The sequence below is a fragment of the Notechis scutatus genome, chromosome 2 (genome assembly GCF_049901735.1).
Source record: "Notechis scutatus isolate UNSWTSFEM ecotype Mainland chromosome 2, rNotScu1.2, whole genome shotgun sequence".
In the NCBI taxonomy this organism is placed as follows: Eukaryota; Metazoa; Chordata; class Lepidosauria; order Squamata; family Elapidae; genus Notechis; species Notechis scutatus.
In genome coordinates this window covers 167,950,485-167,976,543 of record NC_142010.1, presented here as the reverse complement: position 1 = coordinate 167,976,543, position 26,059 = coordinate 167,950,485, and the positions used below count along the sequence as shown (strand labels likewise).

Sequence of the window (26,059 nt, the reverse complement as noted above, 5' to 3'; positions counted from 1 at the left end):
AGAAACCGTACTGCAGCTGCATCACTACCCGCTTCAAACCCCTCCGACCCATACGCCCACCATGAAGATGTGGCACGACCACGAACGCGAAGCCAAACAACAGGATCACAGCTCACCAGCTCAAATCCCCCGGCAACTAAGACTAACCTGAGTACAACCAAGCCCCCACCTGAACAGAACACACCCCCAGCCAATCAGAACACAGCCAACCCCCAACCAGTCAGAACACAGCCAAACCCCAACCAATGAGAACACACCCCCACCCAATCAGAACACAGCCAAGCCCCCACCCAGTCAAGTCACACTCCCACTGGCAGTTAAAAGAAAAAACAGCTGCAAGCTCACATTACTCCAAGAAGCACAAAGCCGAAGACACAAGCCTGAAGATGACGAATGAGATTTCGTTGAAACGTCACCAAAATACTTCCAATTTTACGCAGGAGAAACCCGAATAACCAAAGATCCATATATATATATATATATATTCTTAAGTTGGAACTACAATGACGTGGAAAATACCGAACCAAGCCGAATTTCACCATACATGTAGTGGTGAAAACTTAAGAACGTTTAGCAGATATATATATATATATATCAGGCTTATATATTGTGTCCGCGGATATATCTATCAGAAGCCTGATGATATATATCTGCTATATATATATATATACCATATATATATATATATATAGCAATATATATATATATATGATTATTATATTATATTGTATTGTTTTGTATTATATATATATAAAATACAATACTATACTATATATATATATATTATAACAATTTTATTAAATGACATAAGCTTTCTTGAGCTGTAGGTCACTTTACTAGTGAATTGTTATTCATCAGATGCATCATGCTTTTAATTAAAAAAAAACACCTGTTAGTTGGAAAAGGGCTACCATACTTTTCCTGATTTTTTCAGTACACATCTTCAGCCATAGATGACTATTGTTCTCAGTAGTGCCAAAAGTATTGGTGCCTTTCATGGACATCCTTGTTTGGGAGGAATGGGTATATTTGTGAATTCTTTTTAGTGAGATGATATTCATTGTTTGTAGAAAGAAAGGATAGGTTCAGTTTATACAAAAGCTATGAACTGGGAAACAATAACATTAATTTGGAGATGACTCACAATTCTTGATATTTCTTTCTTGATCAAATATACAAAGTTTACCAATTTGTCACCAGTGCTATAATCTCTCCCCATTGATGCCACTCCCAAATCTCTAGTGCTCAGATTCTAGAAAGATCTGGAAAAAATTCATATTAATCCTTCTTTGCCCCTCCCCCCTTTTTACCTTTTTGGCTCTGCCTCTCTATTAGGAAGAGATAATCAGCAAATTTTATTTCAACCTGTTTCTGCCCTAATATACTTGTTTCAAAACAATGCATGAATATTTAACAAATCTGCTAACCAGCTGGATTTTTTTTTTCAATGGAAGAGCAAATTTTTGCTTGGACATTCCCACAGAGCTAGCAGCCATCATAAATGTAGTCAGAAACTCTGATCTAAAAAAAAATTAAATCAACACTTAAAAGAATTACATCTCTTAATTAAAACCCATCAAATGACTGATCGGAAATGCTTGGAGTGGACAAAAGTATATCCTGGAGGAGCCTTTTCCTGAAACTCAGTTGGCTAGATTGCTTTAATTGAAAACAGGAATTGATATGTTTCCCTACAAAGCTCACCTGGAGAATCCACCAGAGGAAACGTGCTGACAGTGGTGTTCTGGAGTACATCTTTCAGATCCCGATATTTGCAGTTAGAGGAGATGAATTTGACATCAGACACCATAATGTCCTCAACAAAAATATTGTATTTGCTTGAGTGGGTATAAGTTAAAAATTAAGAAAGAATAAGTAAAAATGGGAGAAAGAGATTTATTTGTTCATGTCATACTTTGAGCCCTTGCTGAAAGCTACTTCCTATCAAAAGGTTACCATAAAATCTTACTAATTAAAGCCTAAAGGGTGTCATTAAAATATTGAAACAGAAAAACAATGTTTTTCTAACAGAAAAACATAAAACATAAAACCCCACAGACTTTTAGAAAAAAAATGCTTTAATTGCTCTTTTTTGCTTCCCCCCCCTTGATATTTTCATTTCCTGGTCTTTGTATGCCATGCAGTCAGGTTGTTTGAGTTGGGCAACCATATAAATGCAAGAAATAAATGAACACACAAACAAAGGAACACAGGAACTGTTCCCAATAAAGGAACATAGGAGCTATTACAAATGCCTGGGGGCAGCCATGTGGCAAAACAGAGATCATTATTTCTTAGGGCTCAGAGAGGAAGAAGTGACATAATTTTCTGAAATTCTTTCCATTCAGGCCATTAGGCAGCTTGAAATTTCAGACCCACCACCCTATTTCCAGGAGTTAAAAAAGAACCAAAGATTCTTAATGGACAGCCGCAATACACTTCCTGGGTGTTCACTCTACTAACAAGAAAGTTGACCTATTTTTAATGAATTGAGGTTTTGGGGAGTTGTGAACTCACACTGTGTCCCAAACATAACTGAACTGTATTTTACTTGATCCATTTTTGGATCCATTTCTGTTCAAGGTGCTAAGCAAAGACGTGATTAGCTGCTTTCTGGTTCAGGATATCATGTAAAGAGCCAAACTTCAAATCATCCACACTTAAAAGTCTTTATAGTAGCTATTGAGCTATGGATTGCCATAACTGATACATTGGCTAATAGATTATTTCAAAATAAATACATTCCAATCTATGGGCCACCTGCTTTGTTGCTTGGGATCGAATTGATCTCTTGTTGTGGTTCGCCGGCAGCCGGTGCAGACAGCAGCGAAATCGGACAGTGAGGAAGAAAGGGGACCAATCCAGGAGTCTGGATGAGGGTCCTGCATCTGATGCAGGGATGGGGCCAGGACCATCTGGGAGTGGGGTGCTGCCTTTGGAGCCTTCAGAGCCTGGCAGCAGCGAAGCAGAGGACCCAGGGGAGCCTGTTCTCAGTGTGCATTTGTGCAGAGCTGCTAGAAGGCGAGAGCAGTTGAAACAAAAGGGGCAACTTGGGAGTAAGGCTGGGAGGTGATGGCCCCTCCCATAAGGGATAAAAGTCAGGCCCAAATGACGAAACCTTTGCAGGAAGCAAAGTAGTTTGATCGGTTCCAAGTCATCCTCAAGCTCTGTGTACTTTGGTTGGTTTTTTCTTGTACTTCGGTTGGTTTCTTTTATAGTTAATTTGGATACTTCTGTTTTTGGCAGCATTCCACAGAACTAGAAAGTGTGTGCTTATCTTGGGGAACTAACTGTTTAAGATTAGTTTTGGCTGGGAATGGAAACAATTCCCAGCGTTGCAATAAAATGGGTTTTGCTTTTAAAAGAAGTTTGTAATTAATTATATTTGCTGAAGCCTGGGTCAGAACATCTCTATCTCCTCTTGAACATCTGACCACCTTTTAGCATACTCCCTCCCTTCTTGGTCAGCCCTAAGTACCTTATTTGGTTCCAGCCCAAGTCTGGTAAATAGGGCAGTTTCTTCACTTGGATGATGCTGTCATAAAGGCTTGGCTGCAAACTCTGAGCCACCATGTTGGCAAGAATGACGGCCACCATCATGGGTAGGATGTGGGCAATCTGACCGGTCAGCTCGAAGCAAATCACTGCTGTGGAGACAGTGTGGCTGACAGCACCCGTGAGAGCTGCAGCTCCTTTCCCAGTGGCAGAATAGGACAAGGGAAAAAGGGGCAAAGTTAGCACCACTTGGATCACAACAGGAACCAGAGACAGGAAGAAGGTCCTACACTTACCAATTACTGCATAACCACCAGGTAAGATTTTGTAAACAAAGCCATCAAAGAGAATCCCATCAGGAAAAAGCCAGGCCATGATTTCGCCAATCAAGCGTCCGAAAGCAGCCCCTAAAACCCAAGAAAGGTAGTTTCTAAACTGTCTTTTATTAGAGTCATTAAAACACTCTCATGTCCTAGTAATATTTTGAAGAAGGGCAACGAGACACATCCAGAATTTAAGCAACACCCATCCTTGCCTCCTTTTATGCCAGAATAGAAAGAGTGGGCATCGCTGCTATTTCTGAGCACTCAAAGTAGCCTACATTTGGGTTTGCCAAAGAGTCAGATTTTCATGTTTTCCAGTGCTAGTCCTCTATTAACCTGTCCAAGAAAGTATCTTGGAACAGAAGATAAATAGATCATCACTTATGGGACTGCCACAATCATTTACAGAACTTGAAGGACATACGAAAGTGGTATGTAGGTAAAATAGGAATAGATTGAGGGAAGGAGAAATGGCTTCAGGACACTCAGTCATTTCATAGAAACACAATTCCGCTTTTATATACGACTCTACCAGCAATTCCCTCCATCACAATCTGCCTGAAAGTTTCCACAAAAAGATTAAAACTTACCCAGCACAAACACTGGCATGAAGCCTCCACAGGGTATTGGCATAGTTGTGGCAACGACAGACATCCAGAACTAGGACAGGGGTAATAAGCAACCATGGGTTATTGAGCACTCTCTCTCTCTGTCTCTCTCTCTGTGTCTCTCTCTCTGTGTGTGTGTATGTGTGTGTGTGTGTCTTTCTCTCTCTCCCTCTCTCTCTCTCTCTCTCTTTTAGAAATAGCTTGAGGGCAGCCTCAAGAAATAGCTTGAGGGCAGATGAAGGTTTCAGCAGAGTCCCTGTCTTCTACTCTGACTGGAACAAAGTAGCAGCGTGCAACCAAGCATCCTCCAAGGAATCTTCTTCAACAACTACCTTTCTAATCTATTCTCTCTGGTCCTCTTCCCCACATAATGGGCTTCTCTAAAAAGGAACATTTCTCCTCCCCCATAGGCTATGGTATATTGGAGCAGCTATTTTGATGTAGAGCAGAAAGATCATATGGCTGTTAAATTATAGAGCAGGAGTCCAGACCATCTCCGTTGATTTGACAAACTGCTGTCTTCCATTTAGTGGTATGTGGGTGTGTGAGTGTGTTGTGAATCAATTAGTTCAACACTGTTTTAAAATAGTAGCATAAACGCTTCTTTTGAAACTCCCCTTAGGTTAGATAACATACTACGTGGCTCCCATCCCACAATTTTCTAAAAAAATATTTGTTCCACAAGGGATGGAAATAAGGCTTCAGATGTAGATGGCTTCTAAACCTTGATCTGTCGTGAACCTAAAATAGTCCTTTTTCCATAGTCACCTGGATGCAGAAATAAAATGTTGATTTCTGTAGCACTTAGCATAGCTTTGTATGTTCCATATGGTGCACCAATACATGCAAATATGGCCAAATTCCCATAGAGTACACTAAAGTAAATTCTATTTATGTAAATCCCTTTTCTAAAAATTAAATGGATGAACATAAAAAATAATTAAAAACTTTTATTATTTTTTATACTGCATAAATTCACAAATTCATTCATTAGGAAGAAATAAAGGACAAAAGCCTCCTCCCAGCGGAACAAGAATAAATGATAGCTGGGGGTTCTGGTTTGAAGTTTCTTCGGTGACAGACAGAAATCTGCGATCGTGCATGGTTTTGGTCTGGGCTCGCCGCTGGAGCACCCCGAGCCGGCTAGTTTCGGGGCTAAGCCACCCCGCAGAGGTGGTGAAGAGCGGGGAGACCACCAGCAGGGTTGAGGAGAGCCGCATCTCTCCTCAGCTGGCCATTACTCCCTTTCCCAAAGGCGGTTGCAGCGGTGGTCAGAAATGGCCACCACAAAGAAGAACTCGACCGGAAAAGAATGTGCAGGAGGAAGATAAGAAGTGAAAGTTTTGGCTGACCGGGTTAAATTGTAAAAGCAACAACTAAGGTACCCTGGAATTTAAACTTACCGAAAAAATAACATCGCTCCCAAAGAAAAGTCGGAAGCAGCGAAGGAAAGCGAAAAGGGAAAGGTTTGGCTTTTTTTCCCCTTCTTTCTCCTTCCCTATACTGATAACTAAGAGACTTAAATAAGAAATCGGAAAAATCCACTTTGACATCAATAGGCAATTAAGTTGAAAATAAAACAAAATGTCCATTTCTGGACACTAATTTTTTTTTTTTTCATAAGCAGGAAGGGAGAGAAAAAGAATAAGGGCAGGATCTGGAAGAGGGAGGAGACTGCCTGGAATTAAAAAGAATCTACAGTAAAACTTCAACAAGACTTCTAAAAGATATATTTTAACTGAAACTTTGTAACTAAACAGTAACCCCAGGAAGAGAAAGAGAAAAAAAAGAGCAAAAAGAAACAGCTTGCGTGTATTTGGATTATTTGGTGATCTTTGGATTCTTGGTTATTGCATTTGAATGACTAAAATTAATCGGGTGGTTGTTTAAAAATTTATACAATGGCACCACTTCTGGATGAATTGAAAATGGAACTTAAAAAGTACAAAGAAGATGCAAGAAGAAGGGAAGGGTTCTTTTGGCTTCGTTTTTCAATTCTTAGATTTGGAACTATGAGAAACAACAAGAAATGTCTGCAAAACAAGAAGACTGGGACAAAGAAGAAGCCATCTTTAATGAACAAGTAATTCTATGTGGGGAAGAAAAAGGAAAGGGGGGGAAGAGAATGGAGAATTTAAGACTTAAAAAAACAACCAAAGAAAAGAAAAATAATTCAAAAAATAAGTATAATACTGGAAAGCAACAGAAAAGGGCAATACAGAAGAGAGAAATAGAGGTAGAGAGACAAGGGGGTAAAAAGGGGAGAGAGAAGAAGAGAGGGAAGAAGGAAAGGAAAAGAAGTTACAAAGGATCGGAGCAAGAGATAGAGAAACAGGACCTATTTAGAGATAATGGGTGAAAATCTAACTGAAAAAGGGTTTCTGTAAAGGTACATAAGATTGTATTGTTATATTAGTAATAGAAATAACTTTAGAAAATTGGAAACAATGTATGATTAAAATGAGGGATAAAATAGTTAGTGTAATTTAGTGAAATGTTTGTTAATAAAATAAGTGAAATAAAATAAATGAGAAAATTGAATTAGGAAGGAATGGGAACATTTTAATTAGTTAATGTTTTATAAAATATAAGTGAAGAGGGGGGGAATTAATTATGGAAAGCTTATAATTGTTCCCATAGAAGTATGATATTTAATTGAAAAGTAATGTTCAAGAAGTTAAGACTTTAATGAATATTAATATTAATGATAGAATTGAATTGGAATGGAATGTGTTGTTTTAATTACATACATTTATATTTTTTCTTTTTTTAAGAATATAGTGTGTATTTCAAGAATGTACCAAGCAGAATCCGAATGGAAGTTATGTATTATATTGAATGTTATAACTTTAGGGTATATATTGAAGCCTAAATAAGGGTTAAATGGATAAACTTAAAAGATATAAAGGCATCATACTCCAATCAGTAACTACAGGAGAAATTTTGTTTAATGAGAAAAGATAATAGATAATTGAAACAGGACAGACAAAAAATATAAATACAATTATTAGAATTGAGATGAGATAATTAAACTAAAATTGAGAAAATTAAAAGAGGGGAGAAGCTATGCAGAAAATGTAAAATAGTAATAAGATATGAAATAGAATATAAAAATGAGCATGAACCTGAATTTCTGTCTGTACGAAGAAATGTAACCCGGGATTACGCTACTTTCAAAAAAGATGTTTTATTTGTACTTTTTTTCTCTTTGTGAAAACTCAAATAAAATTTACAAAAAAAAAGAAAAGAATAAATGATAGCCATTTAAGGATAAATTCAAGGAGCAACTTATTTACACTATAAATAAGAGAGCAAGGAGCAAAGCACTTACTTTAAGGAATGGTTGTTACAATATCATTTTGACCATTCACATTGGAAATCTGGCATTAAAACTATATTTTATGCAGTACTGCTTGCACAAACCTTAACTGAAAAAAAAAAGGTGGGAAGTCAAATAGCATTGAGATAAAATGTTTGGGCAACGGCAAAACTGAATTTCTCTACAAAAGTAAACCAGGAATTGAAAGTCTTCACAGTTCTTTGATTCTGCTCATGGGAAACGGCTCGTAATATGGCGGGAACAACATTGAACTTGCCCTGCCAGGTTATCTCCCTACCTTCATAAGGAAAAACAACAAGATGATGACAAAGACGCTGACTTTGGGATGGATCCAAACTGCAGATCTCCCCAGAATCTGTGGGTCCTCTGTGTGCTTTACCCAAGTGAAGTTATCAAAGAGGCTGCTGATGGCTTCTCTGGGCATCAACTACAAGGAGAAGAGGCAATTAGGCTTGTCTCTCAAGAGAAGATTTTTCCCTACCACAGTGAGGCAAATTTAGCAACAGACACTGACATTTTGATATGCATAAATTATGCAAATTTACATTGCATATTTTCACTTCAAGCAATGGTATCTCATTGTAGATGTGAAAAAAATATAATTGTTTTGGCTTTTTGTTATGAAACTGAAGAGCCTTAGAAAGATGTATTCTGTGACAGAACCATGCTCTGTCGCCCTTCCATGCTGCTGCAGGATCTCTTTATACAAAAAAAAGCCTAATTACATTTGTTGGAGGCCACTTTTGAACAAACAGACTTTCTGTCACCCAAGCCTCCAGTCCAGATCATATATCAAAACAAAACCAGGCTTGAAAAAGTCATTTACATGACTCTTGATCCTCGGGATACAACCACCACAGCATGCCTGCTTCTTTGAAAATCTCTAGCCTCGCAGAGAATCAACAATCCTGGTCAACAGAGAAGCACAGAACTGATGCTCCAACTGGTGCTCAACTGCTAGCCAGCCAATGCTCTTTCCCATCTTTTTAGTGTTGTGCCAAAGTAAAACCTTTGCCCCTTTGTAAAGCTGCTATTTTGAAAAGGACCACCCATCTTGAATCAGATTTGGAGGATTTTAACAAGATGCCAACATTCCAGTAAAGATAAAGGTTCCCCTCGCATATACGTGCTAGTCGTTTCCGGCTCTAGGGGGCAGTGTTACAAAGCCGAAGAACCCAGTGGTGGGATTCAACATTTTTTACTTCCGGTTCTGTGGGTGTGGCTTGGTGGGCGTGGCCATGTGACTGGGTGGGAATGGCTTTTTTTTGTTTGTTTTTTTGCCACCCCCACCCATTTTTGGGAGCTTCCTAGCCTCAGAGGAGCCTCTGGGGGGGTGTTTTTGTGCCCTTAAGGCTCCTCTGGGGCTCTAGAAGGCAAAAAATGGAGGGGGGGCTCAGCTCCTCCCTCCATTTTTTGCCTTCCTGGGCCTCAGCAAGGGGAATCCCGATCTATGCACAGCTGATTGTCGGGAGGGGAAAAAAATACCTTAGGCGAATGTCAGGTGGGCGGGTGGGTAAACGAGCATTGGGCGGGAGGGCAACCAGATCGGAGGCATGGCCATCCAGAACTTACTACCGGTTCGGTGACCCATGCCAAATTCTTGCTACCAGTTCACCTGATCCAGTGCGAACCGGTTGAATAACACCACTGAAAGAACCAGCGCTGTCTGAAGACATCTCTATGGTCATGTGGCCGGCATGACTAAACACCGAAGGCACACGGAACACTGTTACCTTCCCACCAAAGTGGTCCCTATTTTTCTACTTGCATTTTTTACATGCCTTCAAACTGCTAGGTTGGCAGAAACTGGGACAAGTAACGGGAGCTCACTCCATTACATGGCACTAGGGATCTGAACCACTGAACTGCCGACCTTTCTGATTGACAAGCTCAGCGTCTTAGCCACTAAGCCACCATGTCCCAACATTCAGCTTTAAGGCAAAACACTGGGAACTGGGAGGCAGCTTTCTTTTCTAACAAGTTCTAGAACTGCAATGCCCAAGAGATAAGCCAAATACTATTTCTTCTGCAATAATCATTCCCAGTTTGAAATCAGCCAAGTCTTATATGGCTGGAAAGGAGGTTGTCTCAATCCCTGATCATATTTGCAATCCCATCTGACAGCTCCTTCAACAATCCAAATGTAATTTCTATTGTTTCAGAATCCAGGATATTATTTATATTTTCTTTAATTGTTTTGACGATGTCCTCTTTTTCAAGCAAGCAGAGAACAACTATTTAAGAGTAAGAAGAGTGCATAAGATTGCTGTGAGCAAAATTCTCTTTGGAGACTGCTCCTGTGGAATTCATCCTTGGTCTTTAGTAGAACAATTATGGATTTCCTGACAGCATAAAAATATTAGCTTTCATACATCAAGTTAAGCCATAATGTGTTGGGTCCACATGCTGTGTGAACTTAGCCATTGTGATTTGTAAACCATGGTTAATAGCAAAGCTCCTTATTGAGCCCAGTTTGTTCTATTTGCAAGTTCATTCAGTAAACCATGAAACCATGGCTTAATATGAACCTGGACAGAATGAATTTAGATCTTATTTTTTCAGAGGCAGAATCCTCTGCCTGCCCTTATCCCATACAACAAAAGAAGGGATTTATCATTGCTTTTCTTCTCAGCATGCAAACAAAATAGAAGGAAAAGCAAGAGTTTATTCACCACTAGTATGCTAGCACAAACAAAGAAGTGTTAGTGCTATTTGAAAACTAAGTGCAAATGGAAAATGCTGTATCCTACACTATATGAAACAGACACTTGGTATGTATTTTTATACACTGTGTTACTACAACTGTTAGTTTTATTGGGCTTTTATAAATTCTATTATTTATATTTGTACATTGTCCTGGAATGTCAGGCAATGAAGAACAACCCCATAAAGTTAGGTGATAAATAACTATACAGATAAGTGGAATACTCACTTCTCCAGCCATAAACTGTCCAAAGCCAGGGGGGAATGTCAGAGAAGCTATCACAAAAGTTATCACCCCAGGATACACAAGGCGGCTGAAAAATAAAAACAGGAATTAAATTTATACAATGATCTGGTCATGCCCTCGTAGGAGCCTGAATCTGTGGGGGAAGATGAGCTTGAACAAGAGCTTATAGAGATCAAGAGAGCGGCTCCGTTGGCCTTGGAGAAAACTGGGGAAGAGCAGAATCAGTCCAGGCAAAGGCTTTTCAGGATTAGAAAGGCTTGCAGACAGGAAGGAGCAGGAGAGACAGAGCTCAGAAGAAGAGCAAGGATCACCTCCTCCTGATCCTAGAGCATGGAGAGAAGAGAGAAGGCGAGACCAATGCAGACTGAGCCGGCTACGAGGGAGGAGAGTGCCAAGCCACCCTTCACAAGGCACACCTGGGAACTGTGATGTGAGGAGGTGCCGGTGGAAGGGGCATTTGTTGGGAACAAGTGTTGAATCTATGAAGCCTTGTGTGCACTTGCCGACAACTGGAAATTCCTGTGCTCTGTCTTGTGGGGCTTGCCTGGTTTGCCTGGCTTACTGGACTCCTTGCTCTTGGTTACTCTTCGGCTAATCTGGCTTACTGGACTGCTGGCCCTGGTTACTGCTTGGCTAAATCTGACTTATTGGACTGCTCGCCTTGTTGCCTGTTTGGCTAACCTTGTTTACTGGATTACTTGCAACCAGAGGCTGCTGAAGGTACATGTGAGAGCTTTGGTCCAGAATTTGTAGTAAACGTGGGGACGTTTGGGGTCATAGTTGGTGCAATAAAGGAAAGTTAGACCTGTTCTCTGGCTGTGTTGCTTTTGTGCCACGCCCCGGGTTATCACCAGTCTCTGAAAGATGCTGCATATGCTATGTAAAATGCAAGGGCTCGGCCAGTGCTTTCAACACTGATTCCGGAGAATGTGTGGAATGGTTTCCTCTTAGCTAGACATCAGTGTAAGTTAAATACAAAAAAAAAAAATCCACCCACTTATCAGGAAGTAAGATAAACACTAATCTATCGGAAGAGTTTCTTATTTAATCTGAACCAGAGCATAATTCAACAGTTTCTACCAGTTGTCTATCCCTTGAACATTTTTCTTTAAATTTCCAGATCTGAATTGCAAAAATTCAATTGATCAGTAGACAATAGACAATAGATAGAATGTTATCTATTTCTTTGCTGGCATCTCTAGGATATTTACAGCCCAGATTTATTAGTCCTACCTGACAGCAAATCTAGTTTTAGTTTAACAATGTCCTACTTACTGTAAGACAAAAATAAATATTTCAATTGGCCATCTACCTTAAGCTCTTGAAGTACAATAAACTTTAAGACAATATATTTTTAATGTCCTATGTTAAGAACATTTTCTGAATTATAGTTCCTCCAATTATTAAAAAAGGCATTAAAAGGCAAATTTTAATGCTAGCCAAGTTAATTTATGTATTATAGAAAAGAAAACATAGCATTAATCTTAAACTTAAAACATAATAATTTAGCAAAGCATACTCACTATTTGGTTAGGAACCGACTTAGAGTAGCATGTTGTCTGACAATTAAAACCACCTGTCGATTAAAATAAACAAAAAAGGCTCCAAGGAGCCCAGAACAGACCCTATAATAGAAGATTTGAAAAATAAAATTAATCCTAGGCTCTGAATTTACATAAGAACACTGTTAAAATTAGATTTAAAAATCTATAGCTAATTTTTCAACAGCCAATCAGATTCTTCCAGAAAAGTTCAAGGATAACTAGCAAAATATATTCCATTTTGAATTCTGTACATTCATTTATATTTAAGTTCAACAGTATATCCAGAAGGCATAAGCAACCAGAGAGAAATAAACCTTATTGATTAAGATACTAAAATCTTGAAATGGCACATAACTTTTCTGGCTGCAGGGCATCCATTTGAATGGTTAATTTATGTGACCAAAAAATGGCTGTATCATTACTGGAGATCTCAGCCCTGTTTCTGCATCCTGTTTTACTGCAAGGAGAACATTCAGAGATGTCATCCATTTTAAAATACAGTTCAAAATGATAAAACGTGGTCTACCACCTCAGAATTCGATCTCTAACCATATTAGTCCAATCTGTTATGATTTGTATGCTCCAGAAGTGGCCCTCCTTCTTTATATATCCCCATAGCTTGCTTTTCAATACTGTAGTTGGATGTTCATCTGATCATAAAACTAAGATATCTCCCAAGATGATCTCCTACTGTACAGTACTATTTCTGAACGAGCGGTCATAGGACACTGGGTTGGGGGGGCTCCCAACACTTTTTCAGGAGTCTTCGAAATCAAAATTATTTAACAGCTGATGTTGAAAAATAATACAACATTAACATCCTATCAATCAATCATGAGTAGCAATTGCGGTAGTGAATTCATTGGCTTTAATTTTTTTATATAGTAAATATCATTAAAATATAGCCCATGCAAACAAAAGCTCTTTCGAGTCCTTCCTAACCTTTAGAAGTGGGAAGGGTCTTAAGAGAAAAAAGTTTAAGAAACACTATTCCACAGCATTATATGTTTCAGAGAATGTACACATAACATTGTATATATTCTAATTCTGATTTTTCCCCCCCCCATTAATATAGCTAAATTGAACAACCACATATTCTTGAGCTGTAAGAGATCAAAAAACAATTAGAGGAATCACTACTTTTTGAGTTACTTGGTTAAAGATTCAGGACCCACGACTGCAACTCAGCACTGAAACTCTTGGCAAAGCATGAAAGAGTTTGGGGTTCCTAAACTAAGACTAGAATATCAGCCGCAGCTTATTCTTAAGCTACAGGTGCGTAAACATGCCATTAGGGCTACAAACTAATCGTTGAATGAATTCTGTCAGGAGTGAATTTCAAAGTTTGTTTTGATGAAAAAGGCTTCTAGTCGGGTTGCATACAAAGAAATGCAACAAAACAGCTTTTCTGCACCTGCAATATTTCTCAATCCTGTATGATAAACTGCACAACCAAAAATTTTAAGATGATGATCTCAGTCATGGAAATTCACCAAATAATTTTGAGTCACAGTCACCATCTCTCAGCACAACTTAGCTCACAAGTCTCTAAAACTGAGGAAGGGATTGTTTATATAATTTGTAGAAAAGGCAGAATAGAAATCTAACAGCAATATCTAGTGTTTTCTTTTGCATCTGATCATCCCAAAGCAGTGTGCAACCTCTGTTTCTCCAAACAAAAGCAAAACAGTTCCTTGTCAGGCAACAGGAGTGCTGATTTACCACCAGTTGATAAGGTACTTAGGAGCCAAGGACTTGGCAGCACAAGGAAACAATAGCCAATAACTGGCCATCAACACACCAATCAACACGCCAATCAACATTCCAATCAACCAATAGTAAGCCTTATCCAAATAGGCACCACACAAAAATGACACATAGAATAGCCCAAAGCACACATTCTGGTAGAGAGAAGACCCCTGAGGATGGGTCCAGCATGAATCCAAAAGACTCATCATCATCATCATCATGGACCTTGGAGGTCTTCTAGTTTAAACTCCTGCTCATGCAGGAGACTCCATACCATTTCAGACAAATGGATGGCCAGTGTCTTCTTAAAAGCCTCCAATGATGGAGCACCCAAAATTCCTGACGGCAAGATGTTCCTCCAGTTGATTGTTCTCACTGTCAGGAAATTTCTCCTTAGTTCTACGTTGCTTCTTTCCTTGGTTTCTATCCATTTTTTCTTGTTTTGCTTACAAGTGCTTTGGAAAATCAGTTGACCCTCTCTTGTTTGTGGCAGCCCCTCAAATATTGGAGCACTGCTATTATGTCACCCCAGTCCTTTTCTTTTCTAGACTAGACATACTCAATTCTTGCAACTGTTCTTCATGTGTTTTAGCCTCCTAATCATCTTAATTGCTCTTCTTTGCACTCTTTCCAGAGTCTCAACATCTTTTTTTTTAATATCATGCCGACCAAAACTGGATGCAGTATTCCCAGTGTGGTCTTGCGTGTGGACCAGAGGTTTAGACTAAACCACTAGTCCTGGTTACTGACCCAGATTGGACCCAGATTGCAACATTATTCTGGGATGCATATATTTGCTACTATAAGGCAGCTTGAAATACAGGTGTGAGAAGAGCTTGAATTGTATTGGGAAGAGGGCAATGACTAACCACTTCTGTACTGTTCCCAAGAACCTGCATTAACATATCTATGAAATCGCCTTAAGAGTTGAGTAGGACTCAAGAGACCTTACCTGTTTCTAAGATGGAACTTTTTAATTTAACTCTGCTTCATACGGAGAGCTTTCAATACGGCTTGCCTTTCTTCATCCCTGCAAACACCCTCCCAAACACACATACAACTGCAATTAAGTGTGCTCCAGTGGGCTTACCCTATTACAGCAAATGCCGGCAGCTCCTGTAGGTCAAAGGGAAAATCCATGCGAAAGTTTGTTCTGAAGAGGGCTGTAATGGTGACTGTGAAGGGGGGGATGGAGAGAAGAGACAACCAGGGTGACCAGGGAAGAAAAAAGAACATGAAGTCAGGCCCTCAGTACCCAAACAATGAGAGACTGAGAACTAAGAACTAAGAACTAAGAAACTTCTTTATTACCATTATCTCAGTTTTAAGAAGTTCACTGTAAAAAAAAAAATCATAAGTTTTCCAAGAAGAGTGAAATAACTTAGCCTTAATACCACTTGTTTAAAAATGGTTCTGTTGTTACTAAAAACCTTTCTGCCTTACACAGACGCTCCCCTACCCCATTACTCCCCATAATCTTGCAGGAGTTGTGTGTAAAGCTACTTGTGGGAGGCCGCAATAATGGCAAGAGAGGCTGGGAGGAGGTGCGTCTTCTTATCTTACTTGCATCCTTGTTCCAGACAGCAAAGACTCGGAAAACGAAGGCGCTGAATGTGGCTGCAAAGAATCCACGCCAATAGTTACGAACTGCAAAATAGGTGGAAGTGACTTCAATGCTAAAGAGGACACCTACAAAGTAGATAAAAATTCTCATCAGTACGTGACACTTTACACACATAAAATGCATGCAAATACTATTTCCCTCAGCCATCCCTCCCCAAAATAGGCTTTTGCAAAAGAGATAAGAGTTACAACAGTAAATGGGCATGAAGCCGAAGTTTACTTTTAATTTCTTTTCATTTTGCAAAAGTTTTGTTTTGTTTTTGTTTTTAAGGTTAGAATTAAGGCCACATAGGTAAGTGTAAGCAAGATTGAAGTTCCCCGAGTCACCCTTTATGTTAACTCACTACTTTCCCAACTTTCTACCATCAAAAGAATATTTCCTGTGGAAGAACCATTTGAGGCTGGATTATATATTAAGTTCACCTCACAATAAGTTCTGGGTAGCACCAACCCACGGCCCACTATCAGGCTCTGACCATTCAGAACTGGACCATGGAAGTGGTGGGTGAGTCATGGAATCATTCCCTCCCCTCCCCCTGCTGGGCCGCAGAGATGGAAAAGGTGGGGGACTCTGCCTTACAGCAATTGAACTTGATTGTAAAATTTGTTTTCTTACTGGAAAAAAAAACCAAAGAACTTCAGGGTTATCTGGAATGAATGTTGAAAAGCCTGTGTTTTGATGGAATAGAAGCGGCCACCACCCATCCAATGTGACATCACTGTCTCCTAGTGACAAGGGGCTTGTCAGAACATTTCATTGACTTTGTCCACATGATTCTCAGTTGAGTATGTATTGGAGCGGCATGAGAAGATGCCATGAATGAATACTAATCTTCATACTGCTAAGATTCTAAAAATAAACGGAGTGCTTTTTAATGGGTTGGACCAACAGGATCCTCTAAGGCAGAGGTCTCATTCTCGCGGCCCGCGGGCCAATTGTGGCCCACAGGACGATATCCTGTGGCCCCCACCGTGATATGAAAGTATAATATTAGTGTATAATATAAATATAAAGTATAATATAAAGTATAATATTATGCGGCCCAGCCTCACCCAGACTCTGCCTCCAGCGGCCCCCAGGTAAATTGTGTTTGAGACCCCTGCTCTAAGGAGCCTCTGTGGCGCAGTGGTTAGAGTGCCGTATTACAAGCTACTTCTGCAGCCAGCTGCCTACAATTTGGCAGATCGAATCTCACCAGGCTCAAGATTGACTAAGCCTTCCATCCTTCTGAGGTGGGTAAAATGAGGACCCAAATTGTTGGGGGCAATATTCTGACTCTGTAAACCACTTAGAGAGGGCTGTAAAGCACTATAAATCAGTATATAAGTCCAAGTGCTATCCTGGGAAGGAAGAGTGCCATCAATATAAAATAAATAATATTATTAATAATAAAGAGTCTTATAAATGAAGACTAAAGCATGATGTAAGAGAGAAGATGTGATGTGTCTTGGAAAATGTAGACAAAAGCAAGCAGCCACTTGCCTCCAAGTGGTGTCCCGAAACAGCAGCCAACCCCTACTGCACATCCCACAGTCAGGACATCTGTGTAATAATATGGCTGCTACTAGTGGAAGAGATGAGACAGAGAGAGAGAGAGAAAAAACAGGACAGAAGAGGAGTGAGAGGATTGGAAGCTAATATTATAAGGCAATCAATTGATGTTCTGTAGCACATCTTGGACCCATTTACTATATATATTCTGTATATGTCATTGTTTCTGTTTTCTGTCATTCTGGCCCAGACAGATTCCAATACATTTGTGCAAGAAATTGGGGCACTGTATCTGAATGCTCAACTCCTATGGAAACAGAATGCTTTCACCTTTTCAGATCTAACATTTTTTTAAGCATCAAAAAGGCTGCTGTATATCAACAGTTGATGGTTAAGAAGCATATGTTGTGAATAGCTTTACATATTATAAAACTCCAGTTTGAAGGTATAGGAATTTGGATGTGTTCTTCATGTACAGGCTTTTACCTGTGAATACACAGACTGGAGAATGTGCTACAAAATGGAATTGCTGCATTATCTCGTAACTTCAGTAAGTTAGAATGAACTCCATTGTAGTACAGCCTTTATAAAAAAAATTGTGAACAATGAACAGATGCTGTGCATGAGAACAGCTTTCTCATCTGATTGATGAGAGAGGGACATACCACTCATGAGGGACGTACCACTTTAGGAACCATTCCATTTGGAATTCTTTTTTTAAATAGCAATTTTATTAAAAGATTATAATTACAGTAGTAGGCGTTATTCCATTTGGAATTCATGGATGTGCCATAAAGGTAATGTATCTGGCTAAAATTCTTTCCTTAGATGGAACTGAAATGGTTTGACTCAATCCGTATTTGTTGTCCAATTCATATGATTTACTGCTATACACAGATGACAAAAAATAAGAAAGAAGAAACAAATGAGCAACAAGGCCTCTCTTCAGAGAAGCACATAGTTCAGGAAGAGAATTGCTGAAGCCACCAAAATACAGCTGGTAAACCAAGAGGTCATCTCTATATGGGTAGGATTATTATCAATAATGAATTCTATCTACTAAAGAGCTCTCATTCAAATTTATACAGACACTTCAAATGCATGTTTGCAGTACATGCCTTCTTTCAAAATTACCAAACACAGATTCTTTTTTAGAGGATTCAGCAAGGAAAAAACAACAAAGGGTATTAATTAACTTTATCAATAAGTTAAGAAAAAAATCTTAGCATTCACCAACCAGGATTGCAGGTGGTGGTAAGGTTTTAAAGATATATATTGGAGCCATGGTGGCACAGTGGTTTGAATGCAGTATGGCAGAGTAACTCTGCCCACTGCCTGGAGTTCAATCCTGATGGGCTCAAAGTTGACTCAGCCTTTCATCCCCCCGAGGTCAGTAAAATGGGGTTCCAGATTGTTGGGGGGCAATAGGCTGGCATTTGTAAACTACCTAGATTGAGAATGCTGTAAAGCATTATATAAGTCTAAGTGCAGTTGCTCTTGCTATCCATTCAAGTATACATTTCCAAATTAAGTTTGGAAAAGTTGCAAAAGTCAAATAGCAAATTTCCAAATTATACCTATTTGTCACTTCAGAAAATAATGATCCATGTCAGGTATAACCATAGGGGGAGGGTGATAATTGACTGTCAGGCTTAGTCTCACTGAATATATTGAAAAATTGCTTTCTATTCAAGTGGGGGGACAGGGAATCAAGGTGCCATCAGATTTACTGCTCTTGGCCACTTGATAAAGAATCTGCTATTATTAGCTTATGGATTCAGTTGTGTTTCTCCAGGTACTAATATAGGCTATTTGTTTCTTTTATTTATTTAAAAGACTTCTAGGACTACCCATTTTTTGTGCTCTAACTTTTGGCAGCTCACATAAATAGCAAAATAAATAAACAAATAAATAAATAAATAAACAATGAAACCAACATTAAAAAAACCTTCCCTTGCCCCAAAACAAACACTTCTCCATATGGCAATATTTAAATTTATTGGGCTCTTGGAAAAAAGCTGCCAGACTGAAATCGAAGTCAATTTATCTCTCATCTAACATTTCATCTTTATAAAATGACTTGAATATTTCTAAGATCCTTAATCTCATACCAAGAACCATTCATTGTCTCCCTACCGCCTATGGATCAAATTATTTTCTTGAACAACAACAAAATCTCTTCTTAAGGTCTTTAACCCGAAGTATTATTTTATCATTGTTATGACTGTACTTGTTATTTATAGACTAACTGTAAAAACAAAGTATTTTCAGCACCTGACTTGGCAGTTTTAAGGTAATGGTGAAAAGGAAAATAGCCTACAGTATACATATAAGTGTACATAGTAACGTATTTTAATTAAAGTCCCTATTTTCCCTAAGAAAAACAAAACAAATGGGGGAGATAATGGGGACAGTCATTTTCCCTTGTCACCGTCTAAAACTTAGAAGAATGTGACCTGGAAAACGGAAGTATATACAATTGCCATAGAAATAATTTCTTGGTTGTCCATCCCATGTCATCTCCTTGCACCATCGCTACGTCCTGTGGATTTCCACAGGATGCTCATTCAGATTTTTTTCCATTTTCCTGCAAGGTTACATGAGATAAAATAACTGCACCGTTGTGTCTCAAGAGTTCTTGTATCTGTTACAAAGAAAACACATCTTTCCTTCCAGAAATGTCCTCAGCCTGGAGCATCAGCATGTTGTATAAACACAGGAATGCACTTGCCTCCAAGAGGGGCCCCGAAGCAACATCCAACACCAACTGCGCAAGCGGCCACCAGGAGGTCCAGTTGCCTATGCATGTTCTGGAACAAAGAGTCCAGCCAGAGAGAGGCATGCCAGGGTTAGAATGAGCACAGGCAAGAGTTAGTCCTTTCTTCTCCTGCTGCGCCAATGCTAAGCATCTGCCAGCAGCAAAGTCAGCCTACTTTTAGAGCCTTGTGAGTTGGCTTTAGTAGCAAGGGCAGCCAGGATCTACAAGAAATCAGTCTCTTCCTGCCTTGCTGCCATTTCCTGTATTCTCCTTGTATTAGTTTTATTTATTAATGTTCAAGTTAATTAGATGATGTCTAAAATAAATCATCTGAGCATTTAAGCAACTGGAAAAATACAGCATGGCTGAGTCATAAAGCTGTTGATTTATTTTATTTCTGCAGCTAGGGTTAGAAGCAAGAAGCTTCTAGAGCAGAGCTGTCAAACTCCCAGCCCATGGGCCGGATGCATCACGCACTGGCCACACCCATGCCTTGTTTAGCGAAGCGGGGGGAAGTCCCGATATGCCATGTGATGCCACCATGACATGAGTTTGACACCCCTGTTATAGAGTCACAGCCAGCCTCAAGACATAGCTGCTTACAACAGCCATAGCTATAAGCACAGTTTGCATGTTTATTGTTCTCAATGAATCTGCTCTTAAATACAAGAATGAGGTGGGGGAAAATCATCCTCATTTACATCTATTCAACCACTCCTGCAACAATTGAAGTAAAAACTCTCAGTCCCAAATTATGCTGCTCTTTTTTGCAACCAGATATATGACCGAGATATAGCCAATCTTGTTTATCTTTGGCTCTTCTGCATATTTATGCTTGTAAAAGTTTGGAATTATGTTTTTATCAGGAGAAAAGGTGCAAATCAGAATGATTTGATACTCCACAGGGTAAGTAAAGTTCAGTTTTAGGATGAGGATAGGAAACTGTGCAGAATATTAAAAGCCCATTCCAGATGCCAGATTACCTGTTCAAATGGTTCCTTTATAACTAATTCCAAACTTTTATTTACACAAAAATTGATATTTTGGAAAAGCCAAACATTGTTCCTGGTTTGTTTTTTTTCAGTACAATTACAATTGCACTACATTATTCTTGAGCAATTCTTCCATGTTTCACTGGACATAATTGCAGTCAAAATACCTAATACTCCTCTCACTGTCATTTTCTGTGTCATTCAGGTTCTTGTTTTTGAACGAACTTTTTCATTTTAATATCCTCAGTTCTGCTTTCATCATCAATAGTCTATAATGTTCTCTCCCCCAGCAATCTCACTCTCAAACTAGATGGAGCATGCAGAACACTTACCTCATAAACCCCACAAAAGATGGACAAGAACTTGCTGAGGACAGCAGCACAGATGCTTGCAATGTGCACAAAAGGGCCCTGTGGGGGCGGGGAGAGAGACTGTGTAAATAAATAACTGGGAAGAACTAGGCTGAGTAGCATCACAGTGCAGGCCAACAACAAAGGATATGCCTCCAACCAGCTCCTGATCATTCTCTTCCTGCCTACATTGAACTGAAACGATTTCAGCATCTTAGTATCTTTTATTGTTGTTGTTGTTATCAAATCCACAGATCCAACTTCTGTCCTTGATGATCAGGTGTCGTCAGAGGTGATATTCAGCAGGTTCTGACCAGTTCTGGAGAACCGGTAGTGGAAATTTTAAGTAGTTTGGAGATCCGGCAAATACTACCTCTGACTGGAGATTTTACAGTATCCTTCCCCTGCCACGCCCACCAAGCCATGCCCACCAAGCCATACCCACAGACCCCAAAGTAAAAAAAATGTGAATCCCACCACTGGGTGTCGTGATCCAGTGGTGATCAGGTGTTATCAAATCCACAGATCCAACTTCTGTCCTTGATGGTCAGGGGAAGATCAAAAGCACTGGGGGCTGGAATTGGGAGTCCTTAATTAAAGGGAGGGGTTGCACTTGGGTCCCCCAGGCCTCTGGGCATGTGGGAGTGGCTCAGTTACTTCTAATAAGTAAGTTCGTTTGTGCAGTTTCTGCTTGCATTCAGCTCTAGATTAGGCTTCTGTGTGTTTCTATTCCTTTTTGGGTGGTTCTGACTGCTTCCCAGACTGCTCCTTTATCAAGCCAAGAAGCAGTATATCCATGTAGCTGCAATTCCTCCCTTCCATTTGCTATTCGAGCTGAGTCTATTTCTGGCTCAGAATACACCAGTTAGTTGCTCTCCTCTGCTTGCTTTGCCGTAATGCGAAAGTGGAATTGCAATCCAAGTACCGTTATCCAATTTATACCATCATCCAATTCTTGAGATGCTGGTATCTTCACTTGTTATTGTGCTTTATGTCTTTAGCTTGACAAATGCCTTTGGCTCAAAAGTTTTTTTTTCTGAGGAAATAAAAAACACTGGAACTGCCAGAAAGCAAGAGTTGCAATGATCATCAGCCATGTGTTTCTGCTGCTGATGTAAGGAAGAGCTTGTGTCTTTCTCTGTTAATTAAATAGAAGGGAATGACCTAAAGAAATGCTAGCATCTGACTGTGTCAGGCTAATTAAAGATATTGTCTTATAGCCAGCAACAGAGAACTGGCTAGTTTAGGACTCCAGTGGGAAAACTAGCCAGCCAGTAAAAGAGAACTGGTTAGTGCTCCAGTGGGGAAAATAGTTTAGTTCAGAAACATTCTCACACACTTATTTCAGTGATAAGAGAATATGTGTAGCTCAGGGTTGAGCTGTGGAATGCTTTTTGACCTTGATTGTTTGTTTGCAGATGTTTCATTACCCAACTAGTGCAAGTGAGAGTGAGTTTTACTGCCTGTTTATGTGCAATAGCTTGCTCTGCCAGTTTGCTGAGGGTGTGGTTTTCTCCTTGGTTATTGTATTGTTTTCTGCTTGATGGTTTGTCTGGTGTTAATCCCTGCTTACCTGGGTGTTGGCAGATGGAGAGGATGTCTTTGTTTCCTTCTTGGCTTTTTTTTTTTACTTGTGTCTTTTAAATGCTTTGTAAATGTGGTTTAAGATGCATCTGGGTTTTTTTTTTCTTCATTTGATCTATTCTGAGTTTAACCCTAGAATCCTTTAGTTCTTTGCAGCCTTTGTCTTCAAGCAGATATCTGCCATCACTCACCCTCTTTTCTCTCTTACCTCTCCTCCCAATTGTACCCACCTCTTTTCCAACAGGAATCCCACTTCCCAGGCCAGCTGTCAGGCTTACAACTTTGGCCACAAATGCTTTAGGTGTGAGGTACTCCTTGAGGACTACTCCTCGCATGATCGTTTTTAATTCTGGGATCCCAGAGCCTGAACAAAACAGAAAGGAATCAAGAAAAATGCTGTTCAGAGAGAACATAGCCCAAAACATATTGAGATACTACAGCACAAGGAACCTATGTCCGATAGTACCAGACCTCTTAGGTGACACCCAGGTTGACCTCAATCAGATAGGAAGCATACTTCACAGGTTTGTTATTGTGGGGATAATAGGAGGAGAAAGTTATGTTGGTTATGTTCACCACCTTGAGTTATTTGTCAAAATAACAAAGGCGGGATACAGACAAATAAATATGAGTGCTTGAAACTTCAACAATAAGAATTAATGGGAGATATTAAAGTGTCTTATCTGCCTGCAGCAAATCTCTGCTTGTCCTTACATGGACCCAATAGAATCAGTGCTCCTTGATTGTGTACCCCTTTTGCCCTAAGAATGGACATAGGGTGGTGAATTGGCAGGCAAAAAAAGGCAGACAGGGGACTTCATCTATGACTGGGATTGACAAAAAAGTCTGCTATGGTTGTGTAGTTTGGGCCTGAGATGAACAGATATATATGTCCCTTGATTCCTCACCCACAGCCTGTGGAGAGACAAGCTGGCAGAAGAGGGCAGCAAAGAGGATAAGGATGAGGGGGTAGGTGACCCAGGCCAGGAACTGCATAGGGATGCTGGGTTGCATCTCTTTGTATATCCACTTGTAAGCTGTAAGGAGAGAAATGACAATAGACGTGAGTGATTGCAACACCTGAACAGAACCCAAAACACCATAAATTCAACCCATGCAGGAGTTGCCATTGGCTGGACTCAGCCCAATGCAGAATGATAACCAACAAGCACAGAGCCCTAACTAAACAAGGCAAGAACATTTTCCAATCTCACTCTGCAGTTTTTCCTACCTCCATCTATATTCTCAAATGGCTTGTGTCAAGTGCAAGGATTGGCAGGGTGGAATAGAAGAAATCAGTAACAAGCATTCCCTTTTCTTTTTGTGGAAGGGCGTTTTGCCAGGATCTGTGCAGGGTTCAAAGAGGGCAGGATCCCTCATTGACCAAGCTGAAGGCAACCCAGACAGACACGGATCAATTTCTATGATCAGCAGCAGCCCAACATCCAGCCTAATGAACAAATGAAGCACCTTTCCAAGGCCATTTCCTTCCTCATTTGGATAACAGATGATCACTAGGAATGAGAGCTCTCTACTTGCCTGGTGAAAGACCCAGATCTTAAAAGGGGAAAGCTCAATGTTTGGTTTTTGGAAAGAGCAAACAGTAGGAAAGAAAACAAACAGGCACACTTTCCATGACCAGAACTGGTACCTTTCAGTCAGCTTTGTTTTCAAGAAATTATTCATCTCTCTACTCTGTCTTGTCTGAACCTTTACGTGCTACGTTTGCTAGGTTTTTAATTGGTTTCAGTTGTGAATGATAGCACAATAACAAAACAGAGTAGACAGTGTTTTAAGTTGTAGCATTTCTTCAGAGTGTGAACCAACCTACCTTGCAAGCTTTTGGCACTGGCATAATCTACCCCCCAGCTGACTAGTGCCATGACCAGACCCAGGAGAATCAAGAATATCCAGTCTTCTCCCAGCTTCTTCGTAATATATTTCTTGATACTTTTAGTACAGGCTGCAGAAAAGGAAGGTCTTTTAAATAGTGGTAAATTTTCCTCCAACATTACTACTTTATAATTCTATATATCACACTGGGAACTGTATGACACTGTAATAAATGTGTCAAATTTCTTCCACTGAAATCAACAAGGATGAGAGGAATTAAATCATGCCAGATTGTGTCATTTCCTTCCAAACAGATGGAGATGCATTTAAAGCTTGCAGAAACTCTCCTTAATTCAGAGATGTTGAAGAACATAAGCATCGGTAAATTCATCAGGTTTAAAGTGCCCTGATCCATACTTTATGAAGCATGTGTTACGTGACTCATCGAAAATAGCAAACAGTAGGCTTAAAACAACAAAAGAAAAATAAACATTCTCCATTTCACTTAACTGGAAAAATAATCTTATAGTGATGTCCAATCTGAATTAGAAAAAGTGACAGCCCACGGTGCTCTGAGAATGCAGGCGAAATACAGCAAATAGCATATGGGATTATTTTTAACAGGCCATTAACACCTACTCTTCAGCATTGCTAATACAAGGCCCTATGTGAATATGTTTGAATTTCTGATTATCTCATTAATTAATCTTTATGTGTGCAGAAGTAGAATTATCATATATTGCCTAATTTTCTTAATAACTTTTTTTAAAAAGTACTCTACAGGCTTTAGACTCAGATTCTGAGCTAAACAGCCAAAACATAGCAACCTTCAGCTTCCCTCTCACCATATGCAATAAACTCCAGTGCAGTTAACCCCCAAGATACTGTGAGCTTCTTGGAAGCTTACCATGATACTTAGAGTAGCTCTCCTCTTTGAGTTCAGCTTGACTTCTCCGCTTCGAGGACTCTTGAGACTTCTTATTCAGAAGTTCAGCTGCTTCCTTCTGAGAAAGACTGGGAAGCTGTTCTGTATACTGGCCATAGAGCTGAGAGAAGAGTAATAGGTGGTCAAGACACTCCAAAGACAATACAGAAGAAGACAGCCAGAGACTTCAAGACGCATAGTAATAGCTATGTCAAAATGGAATACCTTTAATTATAACGCGCAGTGGAATGTAGTCATGATCCCAGGTCCTCTGCCATAAATGGCATTCATTGAATCTAAACCAAGTATATTTTGCTCCTAATCCTGATTGGTAAATGTTCACAGCAGTACAGTGTAAACGTGAAATGGTATGAATGTTCTGCCTGTGGCAAAAGATTTATGATAGCTCATTCAAGCATAATCTTATTTCTTGCTGCATAATCATTGATGAATGATGAATCTATGTTAACCGATTCCAACTCTTGAAGAGATT

The 26,059-nt window shown here is 39.6% G+C and overlaps 1 protein-coding gene across 3 annotated transcripts in view; it reads right to left on the bottom strand.

Moving 5' to 3' along the window:
• CLCN1 (chloride voltage-gated channel 1) overlaps nucleotides 1-26,059 on the bottom strand; it is a 79,432-nt gene that overhangs the window by 18,951 nt on the left and 34,422 nt on the right. For all 3 annotated transcript variants that reach the window (XR_015747942.1, XM_087957325.1, XM_087957326.1), the window contains exons 2-16: nucleotides 25,549-25,687; nucleotides 24,640-24,771; nucleotides 23,717-23,845; nucleotides 23,039-23,172; nucleotides 21,207-21,284; nucleotides 17,123-17,194; nucleotides 15,573-15,705; nucleotides 15,100-15,184; nucleotides 12,240-12,341; nucleotides 10,699-10,783; nucleotides 8,044-8,193; nucleotides 4,409-4,478; nucleotides 3,792-3,902; nucleotides 3,479-3,692; nucleotides 1,705-1,838 (exon numbers count right to left, since the gene is read on the bottom strand). Coding sequence is in view for 2 of the 3 variants with exons in the window: in XM_087957325.1 (XP_087813451.1) it covers nucleotides 1,705-1,838; nucleotides 3,479-3,692; nucleotides 3,792-3,902; nucleotides 4,409-4,478; nucleotides 8,044-8,193; nucleotides 10,699-10,783; nucleotides 12,240-12,341; nucleotides 15,100-15,184; nucleotides 15,573-15,705; nucleotides 17,123-17,194; nucleotides 21,207-21,284; nucleotides 23,039-23,172; nucleotides 23,717-23,845; nucleotides 24,640-24,771; nucleotides 25,549-25,687 (1,768 nt within the window). In the remaining variant the exon portion in view is untranslated. The remainder of the gene's footprint in view (nucleotides 1-1,704; nucleotides 1,839-3,478; nucleotides 3,693-3,791; nucleotides 3,903-4,408; nucleotides 4,479-8,043; nucleotides 8,194-10,698; nucleotides 10,784-12,239; nucleotides 12,342-15,099; nucleotides 15,185-15,572; nucleotides 15,706-17,122; nucleotides 17,195-21,206; nucleotides 21,285-23,038; nucleotides 23,173-23,716; nucleotides 23,846-24,639; nucleotides 24,772-25,548; nucleotides 25,688-26,059) is intronic.